Source organism: Bacidia gigantensis, assembly GCF_019456465.1.
Source record: "Bacidia gigantensis strain McMullin 20006 chromosome Unknown contig_132, whole genome shotgun sequence".
NCBI classification, from domain to species: Eukaryota; Fungi; Ascomycota; class Lecanoromycetes; order Lecanorales; family Ramalinaceae; genus Bacidia; species Bacidia gigantensis.
This window is the reverse complement of record NW_025408592.1, coordinates 10,503-33,912: the sequence shown is the minus strand read 5'-3', so window position 1 is coordinate 33,912 and position 23,410 is coordinate 10,503. Positions and strand designations below refer to the sequence as shown.

At 49.9% G+C, this 23,410-nt stretch overlaps 5 protein-coding genes across 5 annotated transcripts; 1 reads left to right on the top strand and 4 right to left on the bottom strand.

Annotated features, from left to right (window-relative positions):
- Nucleotides 1-625: 625 nt before the first annotated feature.
- KY384_001268 (uncharacterized protein) lies at nt 626-8,028 on the bottom strand (the record flags this gene model as incomplete). The annotated part of the gene is made up of 3 exons (XM_044809799.1): nt 626-1,134; nt 1,198-6,519; nt 6,840-8,028. 3 exons carry the CDS (start codon nt 8,026-8,028, stop codon nt 626-628), a joined length of 7,020 nt encoding a protein of 2,339 aa, XP_044672811.1.
- Nucleotides 8,029-9,127: 1,099 nt separating this feature from the next.
- Nucleotides 9,128-13,502, bottom strand: KY384_001267 (uncharacterized protein; the record flags this gene model as incomplete). The annotated part of the gene is made up of 2 exons (XM_044809798.1): nt 9,128-13,233; nt 13,424-13,502. 2 exons carry the CDS (start codon nt 13,500-13,502, stop codon nt 9,128-9,130), a joined length of 4,185 nt encoding a protein of 1,394 aa, XP_044672810.1.
- A 603-nt stretch (nt 13,503-14,105) lies between these two features.
- KY384_001266 (uncharacterized protein) lies at nt 14,106-15,213 on the bottom strand (the record flags this gene model as incomplete). Its single annotated transcript, XM_044809797.1, has 4 exons — nt 14,106-14,413; nt 14,475-14,674; nt 14,748-14,929; nt 15,007-15,213. The coding sequence occupies 4 exons, from the start codon at nt 15,211-15,213 to the stop codon at nt 14,106-14,108; spliced, it is 897 nt and encodes a 298-aa protein (XP_044672809.1).
- Nucleotides 15,214-16,192: 979 nt separating this feature from the next.
- Nucleotides 16,193-19,834, top strand: KY384_001265 (uncharacterized protein; the record flags this gene model as incomplete). Its single annotated transcript, XM_044809796.1, has 1 exon — nt 16,193-19,834. One exon carries the CDS (start codon nt 16,193-16,195, stop codon nt 19,832-19,834), a length of 3,642 nt encoding a protein of 1,213 aa, XP_044672808.1.
- Nucleotides 19,835-20,327: 493 nt separating this feature from the next.
- On the bottom strand, nt 20,328-22,493 carry KY384_001264 (uncharacterized protein; the record flags this gene model as incomplete). Its single annotated transcript, XM_044809795.1, has 2 exons — nt 20,328-21,487; nt 21,687-22,493. Coding segments are annotated over 2 exons (1,967 nt in total), but the record flags the coding sequence as incomplete, so codon positions are not given.
- Between the last annotated feature and the right edge of the window lie 917 nt (nt 22,494-23,410).

Genomic DNA, 23,410 nt, shown 5'->3' with positions numbered 1-23,410 from the left:
ACATTCCGCGGCTCGATTCAGACTGTCGAATATGAGATTAAAGCGTGCGCTGCTCGAAAACTTTCGAGACATGCTATGCATTTTCGATCTAGATAGATTCAGATTGTCGTTGCCTCCCACGAACATATGAACGCAAATGATGAGAACCTACAAGCCGCTGCCTTCCTATTAATAAAGCCAAGAAGACCATGTAAAAGCCTTCTAGTAACCCTTAGCGTAGTATAAACACTATACTAGATGTTCGGCCCTATGGCTCAATAAGTCTAAGTAAAATCATTCTTACTTCTATGTGATAAGGGATAATATATATGTACTACCTAGTTTCTATCGTCCTTGATAAAATCTAAAAACAAGATAACGACTGGACTAGATATATTTTAATTGCATTGTTCCCTTCTAGTAAAGCTTTCATTGCCCTTTAGCCCTAGAAATAATAGTATCGAGTAATATATAGGCAAAAAGAGGAACTTTGCAAGAAAAGGACACATTTTGGCAAGCACACAAAGAAGATTTCAAGCTCGGATTCACAATAATTAGAATTCTTGAAGATGAGACCCTCGCTATACCATCTTCCACGCAAGCATGTACGTAAAGAAAGTTGCGAGCTCCCCTAATCCTATATATTCTAATACATAGGAATTTGACTAAATAAACCCCTCCTTACTTCCCTCTCGCAGCCCTCACCCAAAGCACTAACATCCAACGACAGTCTCGGCGCCTCCGTATACCACCCCTCCAACTCATCCACCAACATTTCCGGCCTCTTCCCCGTCACCGCCTCTTCACCCCACCCAAAAGCCTTATACTGACACCAAGTCTTCGCCGCCTTCACGCCCGCATCGTCGCCTAGCAGCGGCGCTTTCCACCTCTTCCTCACATCTTCATACGGCGTCGCAGACTTCGGCTCCGGCTGCCAATTCTTCTGCGCGTCCTGATTGCACGGGAAATCGGCGAGGCCGGCGACTTTTCCCATAGCGACTTGCACGTCGAATTCGGAGATGATGTCGGGACTGATGCGGGGTGTGGGCGCGCGGACAGAGACGCCAGTTAGGAGTTTGGCCGTGCCGCCTTTTGTGCCGTCGAGGAGGTTGGAGATGTTGTTGTTGCCGGAGGAGGGGTCGTCGTTTGGGTTGTCTGTGGGTGGGGGCCAAGTTAGTTGCAGTTTTGTGGAGGCGAGGGGGTGGGAGATTTACGTACATGCGCCCCAAAGGGCTGTGGGGACCGCGGTCAGAATGGCAAGGTTGTTGTTCCATTCAGGATTCAGCGGCTCTGGATCTTCGGTCAGTTTTTCTATGACTGGCACATCCTTTGCTATTGTGATTCTGAGTTGGGACCGGTAGAATTCTGAATCTAGCCACATCGGTCTCGCATACATCTTGTCGGCGACGGTGTATGGGACGGTGTGCGTGGCATCGTTGCCGTCTTCCTCAAGCGCTTTGGTGATGACTTCGGCTCCCGTGAGTGCGAATTTGCAACTGATGTCGAAAGCAAAGACTGCTGCGCGGACATCCCATGTCATGTCGCTGGGGGATGATTTAGTAGTTTGTGATGGTATTAAGCCACTAGTGCACGAGTAAATGTGCGGTGAAAGCTGTGCATCTGGATCGTCCTCGGCTCTCAGGCTGTCTTCGAGAGCACGACCTGACTTGAGCAATAATGATCGACTAGTTGTCGGTTTGTTGTCAGCTTGCAGAGCAAGGCGGTAGAAATCCTCTAATTGTAGCTTGGACGGCGAGGTGTTTTGATGCTCCCCAAAATTGACGTCGAAACCAAATACGTAGAAGTCGACGTGCACAGTGCCGTTGACTGGTGGGCCCTGCAGGTATAGCCGTGCGGCGAGATCAATATTGATATGGATTGTGACGAGCCAGAGATCAAGGCTGAAATGCACTCCCACTGATATACCACCTTCAGCCTGGAAGTGGAAGGGCTTATAGTTGATGAGGAAATCTGCATACGCGTCAAAATATGCGTATAGCGGACCGGCGCTCATCACGATATGTAGACGTCCACCGCCCATACAAACTTTGGAATTGATGGCAAAGTATGCCTCGCCAGTGATATTGATACTGTTGTCAAAGCTCCAAGTGATGCCGAGACGTGGTGGTACAGGGTATTGTGTTGGCACCTTGAACGACTTGTGATAGCCGCCGACAGTGAACACCCAATCACCATCGAGGGTGGAATCGCGACTGTCGAACCAACTATACATTGCAAAGCCACCCGTCAGATGACAGCTGGGATCTAGGACGAAAGACGAGGGGGTTAGCTGGCCGTCAATCTTCAGCAGGCCCGCATCAAAGTCGACAGTAGCTGCAAGGCCGAGCTGGACCCTAACAAATTTCCTCTCGACCTTCTTCGGCATTTCGGCCGTTGCCAGTCCAAAGAGACCAAACTTGAGGCCCGTGCCGAACTCAACAGTGAGGACTGTTTCCACCTCGAGCATCTCAAAGGCCAGCACTTTGAAGCCCGCCGCGATCCAGTACGAGTCACGCTTGGGCGTAAACCAGCCACCTTTAAAGAATTGAGAAAGCGCTTTCGAAGGATCAGTCTCATCCGGCGGGGCGATGAATGGGAACGTCAGAAGATTCTGGGTGTTGGGGAAGGCAATCGTAGAATTGTAACCGAAACCACCAGATAAGCCTGAGATCTCGGCAAAGCCGAAGATACTCATGATCGGTCCGTCAAGTCTACAGTAGGTGAAAAACGTATTGAAAACTTCGTCATCGGTTATCACGATTTGTTTGGCGGGCTTCGGATCACGCGCTTTGCCATAGTAGCCCACAGCTTGGAACAAATACGGCGTGAATCCGACGGTTGCTGCGCCTTGGAAGTATGGATCGCCGTCAGGAGTGACGCCCCTTTCAAACATGCCTTGAAGTAGCACTGGGTCTTGCTGGAAAGAGGCACTGAGGCCACGCAGATCGAACGATGGTTTAATGGAAGAAAGATTCCTTAGATCGCTACCCTCAAAGCTGAAATTGATGGCAAATCCAAGTAATGTCATTGCTAGGGGACCCACATTAAGGGTTCCATCAATGACGATTGAGAGGGTGTTCGTGCTGAGATCGAAGCCTAGGCCTAAGCCGAATATCTTGACGGGCCCAAACGTCTTATCGATGGGCGACGTAGTGACTTCTCTTATACCTAGCTGCGACTCTTCCGCAATGTTCTGACTCTTGTCGTCTTTCTTCTGTCCAAAGACATAATCCATAGCAATTTTCTTGTTTGCTACGACGATGAAATGGTAGCCAGATGCCAGCAATACATCATCATCCTTCTGTTGGTCCTCTTTCACATTATCTTTGTATCTCAACTCCGGATCGTCTTCAAGACGGTTTTTATCAATAACGTTCATGTCTGCACGTGTGAAGCCGCCCGACTCATCATCACTGCCAGAAACCCATGCAAAGCTGAACTCATCAAATGGCTGTGGAAGACTGCCTATTAGTGGAATGTTCTCAACAGTGGGTAGTCTGTCTACTGTGAGTATTAGTGCAGTCTTTGTAGTGGGTGGCTTGTCGTCGATAGGAGCGTCGTCCGTTCTCTTCTTCTTTGGTGAGAGGCGGTAACAGGCGATTGAGGCGCCATCTGCCAGCTGGACACGCAGAACAAACAAGATGGAGGTGCCAACGTCGAAAATTCTTAGAGATGTGAGCTTGGTATCTTGCGACGTCTTCACACCAACATTTTTGAGCCACGAGGGGAGCAGCTGGCTCGTGTCAGTGCCACAGATTGCGCCGATGACATCAACGAGAGTTCCATTTCCCTCGTTCACAGACAGATTGGCAGTCAACCTCCAGATTGGCTCATTCACCGCGGCAGTCTTTCCTTTGTATTCGTATGAGTAATCGAGTGTCACGGGGCCAAGGTAAAGATCACCTGAAATGACGAAGTCGGAACCTTTTCCAGTACTGTCATAGTTGTACACGATGGCGACATCGAGCGAGATGTCCTTGAGCAGCTCTACCATCTCCTCATCACAATCACTGTCAAAAAGGGAGTATAGAAGAGCTCCAGATAGCCTACCTGCCGAACCTGTCAAAGTCCACTTGCTTGACGTATATTCCAGAGAAGCACTCAGAGTAGAGTACTCGTCCAACTTCGGAGACGCAAGGACGAAATTAGAGTATAGAGCTACTTTCTGCAGTTGCGGTTTTTTAGAGTCAAATTTGAACTGTACGTCGAGTGAGGCAGTGTCCAGGCGAATCTGTGGCGTAGATTCTTCGTCAGGCTTTGGGCTGATCACAATGGCGTTGAATTGAAGATTCTGAGAGCTGACATAGAAGCTAAGCGCTAAGAGTTGGAGTGAGATTGGTGGATTGTTGAGCTTCTTTTCCTGGCCTTCTGCCTTTGTCAAGGTGCTGTATATATCTCCGAGGTCACCGATTTGCCTCCCATCACTGCCACCTTTAGATTTTGGAATTACAGCCAACGCAGTCCAGGTTTCGTAGTCTGGCATATACGGAACGAAGGAGAATTGTGGCCCCAATTGAGTTTGGGGATCATTCAGGAACAGATTACCACCAAATTCGCCGCCACCTCCTCTACCAAAAGTGTATTTGAGGGTACACTGTAGTACTATGGACGACCATGCAGCCTGCAGATCCAATGACACGACCTTTTCGCCTTTAGTAGGCACAATGTACGTAATGCGTCGCAGCAGAATGTTCTCTATCCCTGGTAGGTAATCCGCAAAGGACGGGAGCTGGGGACTGCCAGGTATTAGGCTGACAAAAAGTTCAAGAATGTCGGTCACGGAGGTTCCGCCTTTGGACGCATCGAAAGTCAGAGTGAATCTGGTCTTCTCTGGAAGAATCTCCAGTGCTGTGTCGACTGTAAAGCTTTCGAGCTTCGGCACAAGATTACCCGTTGGGTTGTCCTGGCGATGAAAGGTCATAGGAGCGAAGATGACAAGGACTGATTCAACATCTGCCGAAGCGGCTTTTGCCGGATCCTGACTTCGTCGCCAAGTCTTCTTTGCCACAATACGAGGGTCACCAATGTCTATGTTCGCAACAGATGTTATTTCCTGAACTGTGCCTTTAAGCTTCGATGCGAAGGAGGTCGTGGGATCCCCATCAGCACCCTTGAAATGTAAACGGAGAGTCGTGGTGTAAAGCGCGTCAGGGAAGAACCACAGTCCACATTTGGTACCAGCGCTCGTGTCTACCTTCAAACTCAAGAGCGGTGTAAGAAAATTAATTATCGTGGGGAGCTTGACCTCAAAAAGGTTGACAACCTCCTCGCCTGTGATTACCGCTTGCTCAATGCCACTGTTGGTGTTGAGACTCATCAGTAGCATGAACGCTGGACCAATTATATCAATGTCCACATCTGCTGTACCACTCGCGGGAGGGCCAAGCCACGTCGGAGGAGGAGTGGAGGCTCCGTTGAAGGCCACAGAGTTGTTGTCTGTACTGAAAGTGATCATCGTAGAGCTAAGCATTCTGTCCGTGAAGCTGATACCTTTTGTAAGCGCTTTGTCTAGCCTTGTAGTATAGCTGAAGCTTGAGATATTGCTCGTGCTTGCTTTAACCTGCAAGACGAATTTTGGGTCCTCAAAATCTCCAAATATCGTCAACAGCCATTGAAACAGCTCATCAGAACCGTCAAGTTGAAGCTCGCTTGCCTGAGCATTCAGCTTGTCTGGCAGCACAATTGCACCAGTGTTGAGACCAGACAAGAAAAGGTCTAAGTTCGAGTTGAGCTTCGCCCTAAAATCCTTCACCGTACCGTTGGTCTCGATTGCATCGGTAGCCATGAAATAGCACAAAGCTGGATCAAAAGACATTTTCCCTTTCCTGATATGTTGCTCCCTCTTGACCAAGGCTGTACCTCCACGGCCTACGTCATGACCTGGACTGTCATCAGCGAATTGCCGACTGGAAAGCGTCTGTGCATTTTCTGAAGCCGATATCAAAATTTGAGCTGTCGCCGAGTCCATCAGGTTGCCAGTCACCTGTTTTTTCGCTAGCCTGTTTGTCTCAATACTCCTTATCGTTTTGTCATTGACTGGCGCCTTGAAGGTTTTGGGGTGGCCCGGTCTATCTTCGATTGGTGCAACGAAGTTTTTGTAATTGATGTCAGCTAACCACGAAATCTCAAATTCTAAGAATGAGGTCCCAATTGCATATTCTGCTACAAAATATCTGTCTGGTGCCTGCTTGATTACGTGAAAACGAATCCTCTGCGCGGCAGCTTTGAACATGCCATTTTGAAAACCACCCCAGCCACCAAACCACTGCCAGGGGATAAATGAACAGATATTCCACCACTCATCAAGATACTTGGCAATGAACGTCTTGGCTTCTTTCTCGTTTCCGAGAATTTGAAGCCCGACAAGATTGACGGGAAGTGTAGGTCGCGGCTGCACTTGGTCGGCCACTGTATTCACTACTTTCCACATCCTGTTGATTATTGTCCTCCACTCAAGGCCCATACTTTCAGTAAGGGAGCCTATGGCACCAGTGTTGACGTACCCAACCTGGTCAAGCAAAAGATATTTGGTAAGGAAGACTGGGTAATTCGTCGTCATCAGTGGTCGATAGAATCCGCTGTTGTGTGTAATTGCATTGCACCAATAAGTGTAGGTCAGGCAAAGATACAATGTGTCCCAGGCTAAGAAATACTGGTTCAGTTTTGGTGGAATGTGAACACTCGACGCTCACTTACAAATATGGTTAAATTGAGCTCTCATTCCGTTCGAGCAAGCAATTACACGGGGCCTCCATGCCAGCAACATTATTGCAGGCGTTGAGAATTTGGATCCTGTATTAACGCAAGGAATAGCGTGTCAGCATAAAACAGATGTCTCAAGAGCTGCTTGAGATTCCTACCATGGTGGGATAGTTTGACAATATCCACAAGAGGTGGAGTTCGGACGTTGGCATCAGTAGGTGAAGGAGTCGCAGACCACCTCAGTACGTGTTCTTCCATTTCATCCCCAAGATCCCCGCCGGTGTAGAGAGAAATTTCACAATCGGTATTGGCCCAAATGATCATGCACGCAATCGAAGACTGGTTATTACCGGTGGTATAACCCTTCACAGATGCAATCGAGATATCGTCATCTGATGAAGAAACGTTTTCGAACAAACGACGGCTCCGTTCATTAGAATCCACGTCATTGGTTTTCACTCGGCCTAGGTAGACATCTGTCAGGTCGCTTGCGTCCCCCGCGCCAGTCTTCCATTCCCAGTTCTTTGAGCGATCATCCATACCATCTGGATCGCAAACCCACGAATCGCTCGCCACACACATCATAACCGGTTTGTCATAGTCGTTGGCCATCATGTGTTGAGATACCAATGCAGGGTACTTGGCATCGACGGCGCTCATCACCACTTGGCCACTGAAAAAATCTAACCCTAGTAGAGGTCCTCCTGAGCTCGTCTCCCCCAATGGCCATAGGGCAACCGGAATAGCTCCCTTGACTATGTTGCCGCTCAAAGAAGTGACCTCCACGTTCACACATACAAAGAGGCGACCATCAAGAGCCTTGACAAGGCTCCACTCACTAGGTCGCTCTTTCTCTGTCTTATTGAATTTTGAGCGCGTACGCGAATCCGTAAGTCGCCAATACGGTGCGTACAAGACAGTGGATGGTTCTCCATGAGCGCCATCGTACTTGGTGAGGGTGGACTTGATTTTTAGGTCGTTCACTATGACATTGAATCCAGCTTGATCTTTGATTTGGTAATCTAGGATAGCCTGTTGCGCTCCAGTCTTGACATCTGTCTGTAAGACTTGGACAATACCCTCTCGGTGATCGCTGTCCCAATGTGATATCACTATGGCATCGAAAGTCCTAAAGTAGTCGTTCGTTCCTTGCGAGTAGTCGCTATCGATGCGACTCATTATAGTCCTGAAATCCAGAATACAGGCCGCGCCGTACGCTTTACCGCCATCGATGAGCACCGCTTTGTCGATATTCTTTGGACTTTGTTTCTCGTCAACAAGGAGATGGACAGCACAGTCACCCTCATCGATATTCAATTGAAACGAATGAACCTCCCAGTGTGGCATGGTGGTCGATGGTCATTGGATGCTCTCTGTCTACTGTGATCCCCAGAGGCCTACCAGTGTGAACCTAGAGGGCATAAGTATGAAGGGATCGCGCAGGGCCTTCACGAAGCCGTCGAGTAAGATGCAAGTGGCACTGGAGCTTTCTCTCCTAGGCCGCTCATTGACACATCCTGATATACACAACGCAATCTAAGACGGCTACGGACCGACTACTTGAGCGATCCTAGACAATGACAGAGATTCCTAAGCGAAAGGCGACCACCCAGTAGCCAAACATGCAACAGACAGACCACCCAAAGGCCCTTTGAAAAGTCTTCACTGCTGATACTAAGGGCAAGCACAGCGAACCCTCGAAATGACGGCTCGGAAGAGTGACACCAGCCATCACCCATCTTCTTTTGGCAGGGCTAGGAGGCGACCCCACGAAAGTGACAGCAAATTAGGCATAGTGGATGTGATCCAACGATACCGGTAATATTTCCGTATTACAAGTGCATGAACTTCCCAGGCATAAGTGTAGCCACTGAAGCTTGTTTGACCCGCTGGATCATCCGCTGTTTAACCTTTACTATTCAGCCAGCCACAGACCTTGATGTTCAGCCAGCCACGGCCCAGAGCTTGACAGGCCGGATCGTTGATTGGCGGGCCGCGGCGGGGATTCTCTAGGCTCTGGTTGAGCACGTACGCTAGCTATAGTATGCGTCTTAGCATGCGGAGTCGTCCTAAAACGGCACTGTTAGGCCTGCACGGCGCCAACGTGTGATAAGGCTAAAGCCACGAGCCAGGCCTAGACTTCCGGCTCGATAGTGCATTGCCTCATTGAGTATTTGACATCTTTTCTCTTCAGCTTCTCAGCGCCACGGTGGTCGAAGCCCAGCTGAAACTTGCAGCTGGCACGGTTGTGTATCTATCATGTGCCACTGCCATGGTCCTCATTGGTCGGGGCTATAATTGGTTGTCAATGATAGAAAGGTGAGCTACTTTTGTCATGCGTAGTTAGCTGAATGAATTTTGCGACTAAGCTACAGATTGACGTGCCGGATGATCCTTGCCTCCCTCATACCGTAAGGCCAACCTCCTGTTCGTCAAGCGCCTGCTTCTACTCGTACGGTGGTTTCTCATGGGTTATTGGGCTTTTCATCTGCAAGTAGCCTTCCGTAGCCAGATAAGGCCCTTGTTGGAATCCTGGCTTGACCTCCGCTCTCCCTACCGCAAGCGGCATGATGCCTTCCTCGTACGGCTGCAGCCACGTCCAGTCGGCTGCGGCGAGCGCGGGCATCTCAACCGCCGACCCAGGCACAATCTTCTCCAGAATGTACTCGTCCACGAGCTTGTAATCATTGTTGAAGGGCGGCACATTTGCTGGAACTAGCAAGGGGCCCGCGTGGAAGAAATTGGTGATTTTTTGCAATGCGGTCTCCCACATGTAAGTGGGCAGCTTGAGCGATCGGATTGGCAGGATACTGCTGTAGCCGGTGACAGGGAGAAATGGATCCATGATCGCTCCAAAGACCTGCATTTTGGATTGCCGCTGCTCGTCGTACTTCGCCGAACCCGCCTCAATACTGTCGAGGTACTTGGCGCCGGAGTCATTTGGATCCAACCAGAAAGCCGTCATCTTTGGGTATGTGTCCTGATCAAGAGGCACTAACGGAGGGCTTGGACTTCGCGCATTGGGCTGTTCAGTGCGTCGAGGATAGGTGTAGATCTTGGTTAAATCTAGCTCGTTTGAGGGGGTAGGAGAGTCCGATGAAGCAAAGTAGCCCACAAGCCCATCCGTAAGCATGTCCACATCGCCAAGCTTGAGAGGCCACTGGTAGTATTTGCTCGATCCTCCGGGAAGCAGCGACCGATCGGGTAGTGAATGTCGCTGGCTCTCGAGGGTGGATTGTATAGTCTTTGGCTTCGTTGAAAGTTCCAGTGACCACCCCATGTTGACTAAGGCTAAGGGTCTGCCAATTAGGGAACTGGCGAATTGAGCGTAGGCGCTTGTCGGAGTCGGTAGCGATTCCATTGCTCTGCTGACCATATCCATGAAGGCCAAAAGATATTTCTGATCGGGTTCGAGCAGTTTGTTGAGCAGACTGTCAAGTTGCGTAGGGGTCGTCGGTTTCTTGGGAGGCTTGAACGGCAGCCAAGCCGTGCCTCCAGAAGAGCCTTCACTGACGCGGACTTCGCGATAGAATGTCCCGTCAGGGAGGAAAAGTTGAAGTCCCATGTCGACGTAGTTGACGATGATCCATCCCCAAATTGGGCGATCCCAATCATTCGCTGGGACCCAGTACGGACTGCTAGAGTTGGGATTTCGAACCACAAACTCCGCATTCAGCCTCGCAGGCTGATTAATGTACGGCGGCAATTGAATGAATTCAGACATCTTGCCCTCGAACGTGCGTGAAGGATCGGCTACGTTTGGTGTACTGTCTTTGTCAGAAATTGGACGTGGCTGGTAGTATTCACCAACGGTCGGGTACAGAGGGGGGATTGTAGGACCGTAGCGAGGATCAATAGCGTGGATGACTTGTCCAAATTTGTCAATAATGTTGACTTTTGTAAAGCGCATCTGCCCATGCGTGACAGGTTTGAATGCGGTGTAAGCATTGTCCAGAAGGCTAGAATTAGGGCCATATGGTGTTGGATCTGATTCTTTGTCGATCATTGATAGACGCTGTTGTATTAGGCCTATGTTTGCAGCTGCCTGCTCCGCTTCTTTGAGGGCCACTGGGTGTCTTCCAGGGATTCGGACAAGTGGCTTGACATGATTCCCGCGGAAGAGCGTCAGAAGATGCTCCGTGAACCCTGCAAGTGGAGACGACAGGAATGCAAGCTGGTCGAGATGATCATAGAGATATGTACGGTCAGTCTCCGGAAGCAGTGCATCTAGGCGATCCTTGGACACTGAAGAGAAGAGAACGTCCAGCTGGGCTTTGAGGGAGAAATTTGGTTGCGGTAGAATTAGACTCCGGCCAGAAACAATCCTTGTGTCCTCTTGATGGAAACCTTTATTGGTAATATCATTGCTCAGCGCGAACGCTACCTTGCTCTGCGTTGTTGCCGGTGAGCTGTCCAGCGCGATCATATTCCAATTCTCGAAGGGTATGTGGATATATTCCGCCTCCCATTCCATATAAAGGGGAAACCACGACTGTGTGGCATTCCATCGATCCCTCCATGGATTCGGCTCGTCTCGGTCAGGCATCTCTCGCTCGCCATCATGGTAAAGGGGAAAAAAGGCGTTGTCTGGTGGCGTTTCAGGTGTTGTGTGCGTTGCGAGGTTCAAAAATTCAGCGGTAAGAGCTTTGGCACTTTCGATGAGGTCCTTCGGGAGGCATTGCAGTCCATATTCGTCGCCAATGTCGAAAACTTTGCCTTGAACAGTTTGGCTATCAAGCCGAACCTTTAACGAGTCCTGATAATCACGCGGCCATCCTGGCTTGACGCCTGCGATCAATAAAGTTGGATCTTTCTGCTGATGAAATTCCTCGGCTGCGCCAGCTTTTACATTGAGTCCGGGATTGTTCTTGGGATATTGATCGATCCACCCCTTCCATCCACTAGTGGCATTATCAAGCGTATTCAACTGTGAAACAATAGTAGTCACAGCTGCAGCATACTCGCTATTACGGCCGCCCCCACGATTGTCGGTATCAGAGATGTACTTCCACCAAACAGCGAAAAGATCCCATCGCAATTGGGTTGCTCTTCTCAAGATGCTATCGTACAGCGTCTGCACGGCATTGAGCTTGAGAATTTGCAGATTGAAATCAGTATCCATAAGTTCGACTGGCGTATCGTCATCTTTTGAGAGATGAAAACGCACCCCGCCCTCGAAGTGGCCAAAGTTGTAGCTTTGAATCTCTCCCGTAGCAGCAATATGCCCACCCAGACCTTCATCCTGGGCTCGTAACAGTGTCTGTAGTCGTAAGATGTCATCTGCTACACTGTTCTCTGGGTGATCATGGGCTCGAGCGTAGGTAAGCATCGAATCAAGTGGGGTCGTCCCAACTGAAACAGACATTTTGTTGTTCAGCATATCTGAAGCTTTATCGGCAGGCACAGTATCTGGCTTGTTGTCGCGAGTCCACCGCACATCATACATAGCCCCATGACAGAGGACTCGTGTATCATTAGGGGACTTGAGCCATTCTTCAACCTCTGTGGGATACGGCTGCTTGTTGAACAGCACCACATTTCGATCTTTCATGCGGTCGGCCCGGGATCCATGAAGACCCCCGCTGAAAGGATCCTGAGCCTCGTCGTCATGCCATCCCAGCACGAAATAGCTGGCATTTGCTGATGACAGCTTTTCGATCTTGCCAGCCTGAGTGTACTGAAATGTATCACGCATGGAAAAGACATTGCTACAGTGATGCTGAAAATCTGGAAATAGCTGATTGGAGCTACTGGTGACGGTCAACCCGGCACGGTCGACCTGCTTTCCTCGCTCTTGCCAGCCCTGGGCATCTTGACAGATACCAATGAAGATCTCAGCCTGTGCGTCGAGGGATAGATTCGGCGCATCCTCAAGCTTCTGCAGCGAGGATGTAACAAAAGGTGACACGTCAACCTGTAGATCAACCTTGTCTGCCCCATCGTTAGTGGCGAATTGGCTCAATTCGTCAACTTTGCGCACACGATCGCTCTCCACGATCCAGGCCTTGACAGACTCGATGGGAGCTCCCTTTGGTTTGGTGGTGTCCGCATTGGGATCTAGACGTCTGATGATGAGCCACCTGTTCGGCGTAGGTGGAAATGTCGGTGCAGAAGCCTCGGGCTGGGGCTCCTTGCCTGGCATTGGATCATCAACCCGAAACCTTCCGGCCGAGGTCTTGCTCTGGGATCCCTTGAAAGAAGAAGTCGCTGCGCTTCCTCCACGATACGGTCGGGGTACGATCCAATGCAAGTAGACGCCGATACGTTCCTCGCGCACCTTGCCAGTGCCGAGATCCATCAGACGAGCATTTAGTTCTGGAGGGGTCGCGTTGTGAAGGTCGACATGCTCGAAGATATCATTCTGAGCGAGAAAGTCTGATATGCGAAGGAAGGTGTAATTGGGCTGTGCTATTGGGGCAATCTTGGCCTGTGTCTGATTCCCATTGCAGACTTGCTCGTTGAAAACGAAGGCATCGAGCTTCAGCGGGATAAGGAGGTTTGTCGGCACCGCCGCCGGGGCCATAGTCGGATCTGCCGTGAATGTTGACGCTGCTTTTAAAGCCAGTACGTTCGCGGTCTGATGGTAATACGATAACTTCTTAGGCTAAAGTAATAAAATCAGTATCAAGCTTAGCCAGCGTTCTACGCATAGAGTAGGGTGTTCAGCTGTCCGGTAGAGTAGGTGTCAAGACGTGTGAACCAGACACCTCGCAAAGTATTACTACGCGGCCCCTCATCGGACCGTGCAACGTGTATAGCGGGGTGTCTAGACTTCTTCCAGAGATCACGTCTAGAAGCTCAGGGGGCGCGGCTAGAGCCATGGCCGAGATTCTGCTCATGGTACCGTTTCCTTGGTAGAGGCCACTCACCTCACGCTAGGGTTACAGATACGCATTGATACCTGGCCAAGATAACAAAGAATGCGGGGGTTTGTTGAAAGATAAGGCAAGATGTGTGAGTCGCAGGTCTAGGCGATATTCTCCGGGGCTATAGCCCTCAATCTAGCCCGAATAGGCCAGCCACGTTAGGGTCACCAGGGGTGATAATTTCCGACCCGTCGCGTGCGTCCGCATTCGTCACCTCAGCTCTCAGCTTCCAGCGCCCCCCGCAGAGCAATCCATCATTCTTAATCACACTTTCAGTCTCAGGCCCCCGTAAATCTCCCTGTTCCGTAAAGCGGTGTCATCCCATGAGATGTTCTAGACCGCGTTCACTAAGGTCTCCTAACAGGACGATGACCTCACAGAGCCAATTGAACGTGCTCGAGAAAAGAGACAAATCAGACTTGCTTAGAAACATCCTAGCTTGGGATGGACTGATTTCATAGCATTATATGGAGGTCAATTTGCTGACTACTCAAGCTGGGCAGTATGGCACTAAGAGTCAAGTTCAACGAGCGTGAAAACTACGACTGCCCAAACGCATCAGGTCCTCGGGTCCCGATGGATATTGTAGTCTTTCGCACCACTCTCAACGTAAAACACCATGTTCTCTTTCGCAGATACGGTAGCGCAAAGCTGCGAATCGGCGCTGACGAGCTTCAACTTGTCACGTGTCGCCGGGGTAGACCAAACTATCGAGTCAAGATTGCTGACGTTCGCGGTGGCTCGCATGATCTTCTTTTGACCGCTCACGAAGTAGAGGTACACACTGGGAACGCCGCCTTCGGTGTAAACAATAGCTGTGAGAGGGGTGCTCGGAGCGGCACTACCAGTATCATGTATGGTATGCGCTAGACGTCGCGATTAATCTTGCGTATTGTCTTCCAAGGGGAATGTAGCAGGACGACTCACCATCCGGATTGGTTTCAGAGCTATTGATGAACTGAATATCATTGTTGGACTTCTGGAAGAAAATCAGACGAGTGCCATCTCCCACATGCACGGCAGCGATCCTTGATGTGGAAGCCGGAGTCGGGTTGTCGAAAGGATTAAACTCGGGCTCGTTGTTACCGAGCGAACATTGCTGGATCGCCGCACTCGTGCCAGGGCCACTAGGATGGTAATCTGTCAGTCTTGATATCGGACCGCAGGAGTAAGCTATGCTTCATCTCGCGGGGGACTTACGAATTCTTGAGATAGTAGACGTAGACGTTCTCATTACCGTCGCCAGTGGCAGCAAGACCAGAGAACGAGGTGGTGAGCTCGTCTCCGGTAGTGAGGAGCTGCGTCACTGGACTGAGCTGGGCGATAATCATGGGGTCCTCATTCTTGGCGCCAGGTGCTTTGATGAAGCCATATACGTTTGACTGCGGTAATACCATTCAGCCTAAGGCATGGTGTACTCGTCCGGTACGGAGCAGCGAAGCTGAGGTTGGCTACGTACCAGTCCCCTCTGAACAAACGATGCTAGTGCACTAGGAAGAACGATAGGGCCCTGCCAAAGGCCGTTTTCGTGGAAATCAGTCGTCTGCACACTGGGCTGGAAAGACCAGCGTTGAAGTGCAAGCTGGCGGTTCTGTGTTGCGTAGAATAGCAAGCTTTCATTATCTCGTAGAGCGGGATTGACCAAGGCAGTCACCGGAAAGGACATGGTGAAAGCGGTTTCGTATGGGGTCTCTGATTGATGCAAATTAGAATCAATGTAAAATGCGATCGAGAATGAGGAATTGAGCACGATACCCTCAAGCAGACGAAGAAGCTGGGCGCGACTATATACCCTCTCTGCTCGCTAGACAAGTCGGACCCTTGTAATCGACAATGGCAATGGATTGGGAGTCCCAGAACACCTGTTCGACTTGAGACCCGGCCAGAACTTCAAGCTTGCGTCGATGCCAGCCGCCACAGGATCATAGATGGACAACATCAGCTTGATATCGGAGCGGGGAAAAGCCACCGAGGTAGAACGTGTGTCTATCCTGGAACAGAGCATGGTGTATGCATGCATGAGTGGGGGGACGCAAGTAGCAGAGGTAGGTCTCCCATCATAGCGGGTCTACAGTCATTTTAGTCCCTAGCTAAAGCTTCACCGGCCTGAACTCAATTTCCGCAATTGGACGTTCAGCTACGAAATGGAGCGCCACTCGAGCCCGTTTATTACGATACACAAATGGTAGTGCCCGTTACTGCAGTCACTATCACATACTTACCAGGCTTCTGCACGATCGACTGCAACCTTTATTCTTTTACGCCATTCGGGCCTGAGACTCGAGTATTGGCCCGGAGGCATACCTGGATTTGTGCTCGTTTCTCGGGAGTGTCTGGTCGTCCTCCCACTTCAAGTCAATAGTCCATTAGTCCCAGAGGCATCGATAATACTACCAGGCGAGCGTTTACTCAAAAGAGGCTGTGAAGCAGTGAATGCTTTACGAAGGTAGACGTTCCCTTCAATCAGTGCACACGTCTGCCAAAGCCGACTTTTAAGCAGTCGGGGCTTGTGGGCTCTGCTTCACCACGGCGTCTCATTGAACAACTTTTACAGTCGTCATTGTCGTTGTTCCAAGATCGGAGAAATTTGTGCCAATAAATAAAATCTTTTCACCGTGATTCCCCATCAACGCAAACAGTGCAAGATGCCGCGGCCACGAAAGAGGCACTGCAAGAGGCCTTCTACACGTCGCTATCTTGTTTTACGCCACGGTCGTCGATTGATCAAGGCTGAACAAGATTTTCAGTTTGCAGCGCTCGCAGACGATCAATTGGCTCCAGGTCACGAGCAGCTCTTTTCCTCCAACGTCCCTGGCTTGCGAGCTGGCTCTTACACGATTTCGGTCGTCCAGGAGATTGTGCCAGACAAAGATAGCCCTGACGTGAACAAGAGCGTGCCTAGTCAGCAAAAGTTCACGGTTTTCTCGCCCAAGTTCACCATAGCATCCGATGCCTTGTACTCGGTCTATCCACCGGAGAGCCATAGTGTCAGACCAGAAGTACTACCCCATGTGGTCTTCAACGACGCCACCGTTCCGTGGGAACGCTACGGAAGCTACATCGCCGAGAGGACTCCACCAGCGGACTACGTGTACAACCGAGTGCCCTGGGTTGCATGCTTGCCTTTTACGACTGATGAGCTGAAGCTGCCACCGGAAGCCTTGCAAGGCAGCAAGAGCCTGTTTCGCGACACAGATTCGCTTAAAGGTGGTGCGGAGCAGACCTCCAGTATGGCAGTAAGTATGGCAGTTGCGGACGTGTTCAAGTTGGACAGCTCTCAAGTCGCCACGCCGTTTGTCAGCGCTCAAGATACGCGCGATGATGTTGCAAACTTGGTTTTTATCAAGTCAATGCAATTCAACAGCCTTTTCGCCAAGCTCGATAAGCAGGGCGCTATTCTATCGAGCTCAAGTCCAGATGTTGGCCGCTTCCGTTTCTTATCGCACGTGCGCAAGGTCAACACAAAGGGCATGGCGGATGCTGACGAACACGATGACGAGACCCAGACAGAGCGGGAGTTCGGTGTCACTGTCTCACATCGGACCGGCCCCTTGAAAATCGAGGAGCCTGTCAGTCTTGCGGCGCACCTGCTGTCGATTGAAGGTGTCGAGCAGATGCAAGGCTTTCCCATACAGCAGGAGTACGTAGCTCTGGCATCACTTCATAGCTGGAATTATATGTGTCTACCACCGAACTCTTTCAATCTAGCGGCAACATTTGAGGCTCTAGCGCGGACGAGTGGCCCTCTAAGGCCCTCGGTGCCAGAGTTGAAACCTTCTATCTTCGGAGAGCCTCCAGACCCTATCCAGACTCGGGTGATGACTCGCATTGCCGACGGATATTCAATGGTCAATTATCGTGCTATCACCGGTGAAACAAGTGCCGCGCTTTTGAGAGGTCCCTTTACCCCCACAAAGGTCCAGTATCCACAGTGGGATCTCCTCTCCAATTCCGGCGCTGGTCTTCAGATTCTTGACCAGCAACTTGGGATCATGGACATTACCTATTCTTCAGCATGGCAGCTCGGTCGTACTCTAGCCATGGCTGATCAACCGTACTCTACGGCTTTGTCCAGAGTCCGAAAGGCAATCACGGATCCCGCCCTCTACAAATCGCAGCAGCAAGCGCTTGAGAAGCGGGGTTCCAAACTCAGAGATCGGGAACAGCTAATTGCGTCGTTGCACGCGACAACTCGAGACCTAGTGCTGACGTCCAATCCAGCAGAATGCGAAGGCACTTCTACGGTACCAGCCTTGCGTTGGAGGGTGCCGCGCCGGACCACGCCTGTACTGTCATACCACAGCGACGAAGTCGGCGAGTTTCTCGAGGATAACCTCGTTGAGCAAGCGTTGAAGATTGCAAGCAGTCCTGATAAGAAAGATCCAGCACAGCCTTACGGGCCTCCGTACGACGAATACAACACTCCGTACTCAGCAGACTGGGTGGTGGTCTTGCGATTTGTACTTGATCTTTCGTACTTGGTCAACATCCCCGCACAATACCTTATCACCGACCCGTCACATGTTCCGATAGAATCCTTCCGTTTCTTTCACATTGACCAAAACTGGGTTGACGCTCTTGTGGACGGAGCACTCAGTATTGGCAACCATATTGATCCCACGGATGACAGGGCCCGTCGCGCCATCAAACAGGCTATCAATCGGTACTTTTCCACGCCTAATTCAACCCTAAATTACCCTCCACCAGTGCCACGGTACGGATTCTACATGCGCTCAGCAGTAGTGACCAAGTTTCCCGATCTTGTCCTCTCAACCAATCCAGTCGCCGATACCGCAGGAACACCGATATTGGGCCGCCACGATATCATCGATACCAATCTCATGCTTGGGCTTCTAAACCATGAGCCAGTGCCGAAAGAGACCTTCTCATTGACCTTCACGCAGCCTGCACATCAGCAATCGTTCACTGCTGCAGCAACGCTGTCTGATCAGGATATCAAAACTTCGTACTCGCGCATCTACACCGTTCCAAATCCTGCGGATCCAGATCGCAACAAACCTATTGACGATCACCTCTGGAAGCGTGGAGAAACGTCAGATCGAGGAAGTGTCTTTTGCTGGGGTACCGACAACGATAGTGACGATATTCGAGCATTACATGTCGAGAACATGGCTTTGGACTTATACACCGTTTTGCAGACACAGCTCAACAAGCTTGATCCGAACTTTTTCAAGGAGAAGATCCAAACGGCGGCAATGATGGGAATACAGCTCAATGACCCATGTTGGCAGCTCCAATTCGAAGCCCCAAAGACTGAATGCCCGTCGGGTGAAGTGGCGATGCAACTTACATATCGAACGGCTAAAACACTGTCCCTTGAGTGCTCACGGTCTATTGCTGACCTTCAGCCAACAAGTCACCGTATTCCTACCTTCCAAGAACGGGCCTTGGCACCCATATTCAAGCCAAAGTTCAATCCGCCGCATTTTCAAGCCGTGCTTGACGCTTCGATCCTGCTTCCGAATGATGGCACAGCAAGAGACGATGGGGTAAGCCCTCTTTCTAATCTCCAAAACACCGGAGGAGGGCTTGATTCAGGCGGATCCTCACCAGTTGTCGTAACACCATCCTCAAGCCCCTCGTCTTCACCTGATACATCACCCACCCACCGATGTAAGACCCACGAGCTCAACGATCTCGCATCCATCTCGCTGTCGAATAGCTGGCACTTCACCAAGTTCCGATCAACACTGAGTAACGATGCAATGGACGGCGAAGGCGGCGCAGCGCCACCAGTCTTCAAATGGAAAGTTGCACCCGCCTCTAATCCCGCAACCTCCAACATCTCCATGCTCAACTATTTACAAGACCTCATTATCTCAATCGTCTACCAAGACAATGCTGCAGACTACCTCCTCACCTCCATGGTCATAAGCGTGCCAGTCGGTAAACCAATAGACACGCCTACCTTGGCATCCTCCTACCGAGGCCCCGGGTGTGTCATGCTGTCGAACTTGCTATTTAACGTGCGGACAACGTACAGCGATAGTACCAAGATGCTGCAGATGGTTCTCCTTCCGAGAACGACACTTGGCTATGTTCCAGTAAGTCATATTAGGGAGCTGAGCTTCTTGCTGCGTGGGGTGCAGACGTACAATTACCCTAATGGTGAAAAGACGATATTGTTCACTGGGCAGCCTTTCTACAAGAGCGTCGCGAAGGGGGAGGCTGCTAAGTTTTCTGCAGTTCTTCAACCTTCTCCAAGCCTTGGGCTATCTCTGCCTAGTCCATCTATTGGCGACGACTCTTTTTCAACGGACGCGTAAAAAGTTTTACTAGGTAAAGCTAATTAGTCAATGGTTTCAACTCTAGTTAGTATTATCTAATATATACTATTGTTAATCCCTTCTCCCCACCTCTATAATACTCCTATTTAGTTTTAAATAACTTAATACTCCTTGATTTTTAACCTTTAATATTTTTACTCTACTATTAATATTATTTATATTATCCTAGAATTTTTACAGATTATTAATTATAAGTAATTTAAATAATATCTTTCTAATTTAACTAGAAAATAGAAGTATTTTTTCAAGAGAATAATTTAAAGTATAAGGCATCTTTGCTCTTAGTACACTATTCGCTTTATTTACTTTCTAGGAAGATTATTCGAAAACTTTATCTAAAGGAGAATGTCAGTATCCTATAAATGACTCTAGGATATCAACTATCGCTCCCCAATGTAGTCTTACAGTAAATACCACCACCGCAGCTACCATAGCATTTCAACGCCAACTTCCGCGAAAAGCCTGATGATATTCATATCATATCTAAACCAACCCTTACAAGTACCATCATCCCCACCCTTCCCACCACTTTGATCTGGTCGATTCGACGGCTGCGGCATGCAGACCCTTCAAAAGGCACGACCGAGCTCTGTTGGGGATTGAAGGCACTCATGACCCACCCTCCAATACCCACAGATCCAGTTACGTCGCCACCTCCGGCCCCACTCACATTCAAAATATTTACTGGCACCGAGAGCGGCGTCCCGGAAATCGTGACTATCTGGCCTTTGCTCACGGTCTGTCCGTCTACCACGAACTTCCCACCTGGTATGGCCGTCAAGACATGTCCTCCGACGGTAATTTCAGACAGCTTTGGTGTTAGGGTGGGTCTCTTTGTGGGCAAGAGACGTTGCGTACTTGAGCCTATGACGGCCAACTGACCGTTCGAGGCTAGGGATATCTGGGTACTGGAAATCATGATGGCGCTGCCGGGTACGAGGGTTCGGCCATCGATGGTGAATTTGAGGGCTGTGTCTGCTGTGTAGACTGATCTGGAGAGGGTTAGAAGAAGTGCTAAGGAGGTTGGGGGTGGGGCAAGAGAAAGGGGGCTTTGTGGGGTTGGTTGGGGTGGTGCGGGCAGGAGGACGGATGTTGGTAAGAGAATCTGGCTGCTTGAGCCCATCGACGCGGCTGTACCGTCGAGTGAGAGAGCAATTGATGTGCCAGGGATGGTGATAGTGCCGCCTGGCGTGAGCGTTTGACCCTTTATTGTGAATGCGGAATTTTTGTCGGCGGTATATGTCGAACCGCCAAAGGTCAGCAAGGGTGCGAGAAGGGGCGTAGGTGGGTTTGTTGTTTGTAGCGAGTTAGGCAAGAGAGTCTGCGTACTTGAACCTATAATCGCCGCTGTGCCGTCCGTTGAAAGAAGAATTGGCGTTCCTGAGATGGTGATGGTACCCCCGGGCGTGAGTTTCTGATCATTAGTCGTGAATGCAGAGCTGGTATCGGCTTTGTAAGTCGATCCCCCAAACGTCAAGATTGGTGTGGTTTGGGATCCGAGAGCTATCGCTGCAATAGTGGGAATTGGAAAGGGTTTGCCATCTTTGATCATGGCTATTGCTGACGCCGCAAGAGAGTAGATGACGCCATTGGTGGTGATTGGAGATCCATTGGGGACCAGGATTCCGATGTCTGGGATGCTGTAGTGAGATGATTGGTCTGGTTGAATTACCTGGTCGTTTGCTATGATATTTGGTGTGGGTCCTGGTCCTAGACGTGATAAGGCGAGAGTCGCGCTGTTGCTAGCTTTTGGATTTATGGCTTCTGTCAATTTGGTGTGAAATTGCGTCGTCGTTCGATGATTTGGGGACCTGCGTAGACGGATTTAGACCTTTTTGAGATCGATCCTGCCCATTCATGAGAGAATTGTCGGCCTTCGCTACTCCTGCGGGGTTGTTGATAGACACATCTGGCTGATTGTTTCCCGGCTTTGGGTCGGCAGAATTGTCCGCATGGTCCTGTGCCGGCAATTGCAGATCTGACCCCTCAGTATCAGAAGGGTCACGTTGAGGATCCATATACTCCACCGGATCAACATAGCTCGGTGTATGCTGGCTAGCTTCAGTAGGAGTGGATGTGTCTGGCACCTTAGTCGCCGGAGCCAAAGGAGGCAAAAGACTGGCAGCTGGCGTGGCGGAGGCAAACAGCCGTGGATCGGAATTTGTAGGAACTTCGGTGGCTATCGCAGCCGCTGGTTCCAAAGTTCGAGGCGGGTCAAATATAGGGTTCCAAGCGTAGGTCGTACATGATTTCCAAGCAGGATCAAATTCACCAAACTTCGAAAAAGGGTATATGAGCGTTGGAGTACAGTGTTCTACTCCTGGCCAATTGGCTTGGCGAGAGAAATACTCTCTAGAGCAATAAGAATTGGAATTCTGGTTTTCATCCCAACCACATATTGAGCCCCTATGGGCTTCTTTGTAGCTCGAGACCTCACTACAATTTGACCAAATGTCCTCATAATTGAGGGATTCTTGGTTGAGCCAATGGGGCGCAGTGCTGAGTTCGCCTGGTCCGAAAGAGAGTGTCAAGGAGGCATAAGAATTGCCCACTCTGCTACATTCATTGGTTGCCTCGACATCCTTCAAAACCACATAGGCTGAAGGTGAAATGCTTGAGACTCTTTGAGCGATGATTTCTAGGTGATGAATTGTTTTGCAATGTTTGTACTCACAATGTAAAGTCATTCTCCTCGATCGTCGTTACGCCTTCATAAGCCGCAGGCGTTGGCCAATATAACAAGGCAGCTTCTCTGACTGATATATAGCAGAATTGCGTGTCACAACATGGCGGAGCGGTGTCTGGTTTCCACGAAAACGCTAGATCCGTCGTTGCTGTTACATTGGCTGTTTTCGAATATCGGCTGAAATCTGACGACAGCCGGGAATGACAAAAGCTGGAAATGTTTGCGTCAACGCCCCACAACCAAGGCTTCGAACCCTCGTAGATATTCAATGGTGCTGGCCACTGGTCTATTTGGCACCAGACTTCGTCGAAGACCGTGGGCGAAGTTACATCATAGCAGACTCCATGATTGGCTGTTGGACTTTAGTGATGGAATGGTGCAACGGTGATCATACCTACAATTACACCTCACAAAACAGTCGTCGCAACAATCATCGTCGCCTATGGCCATAGTGCTCGACGTTGTGTGATTTCCAATAATCGTTGTCGAGTTCCTTATGGTCGCATTGAACTTGTTAGTTTGGTTCAAAGCTGATGTAGCAACGCTGAGTAAAGGAAAGAGCAAACTTAAGAATGCCATGATAGACTGAGAAATGTGTCATGTGAAAGCGTTGCTTATCTTTTCGGTCAAATACAAAACCTAAGATGAAGTTTGACTTAAGACGAACTGACGCCTCCCTTTTAAAAAACCCATGATCATTACCGCGGCGTAATTCCTAGACATGCGTGAAGAGTCTACTAGCATGTTAGGTACAAACATGCAAGTCTTGTCGCTAAGCCTCATGCGCCCTGCACGTATATCTGTTTCCAACCAATTATGTACTGTCACCGTTCGCGTTCATGCAGGTCAAGCTCGTATATGCAACACGT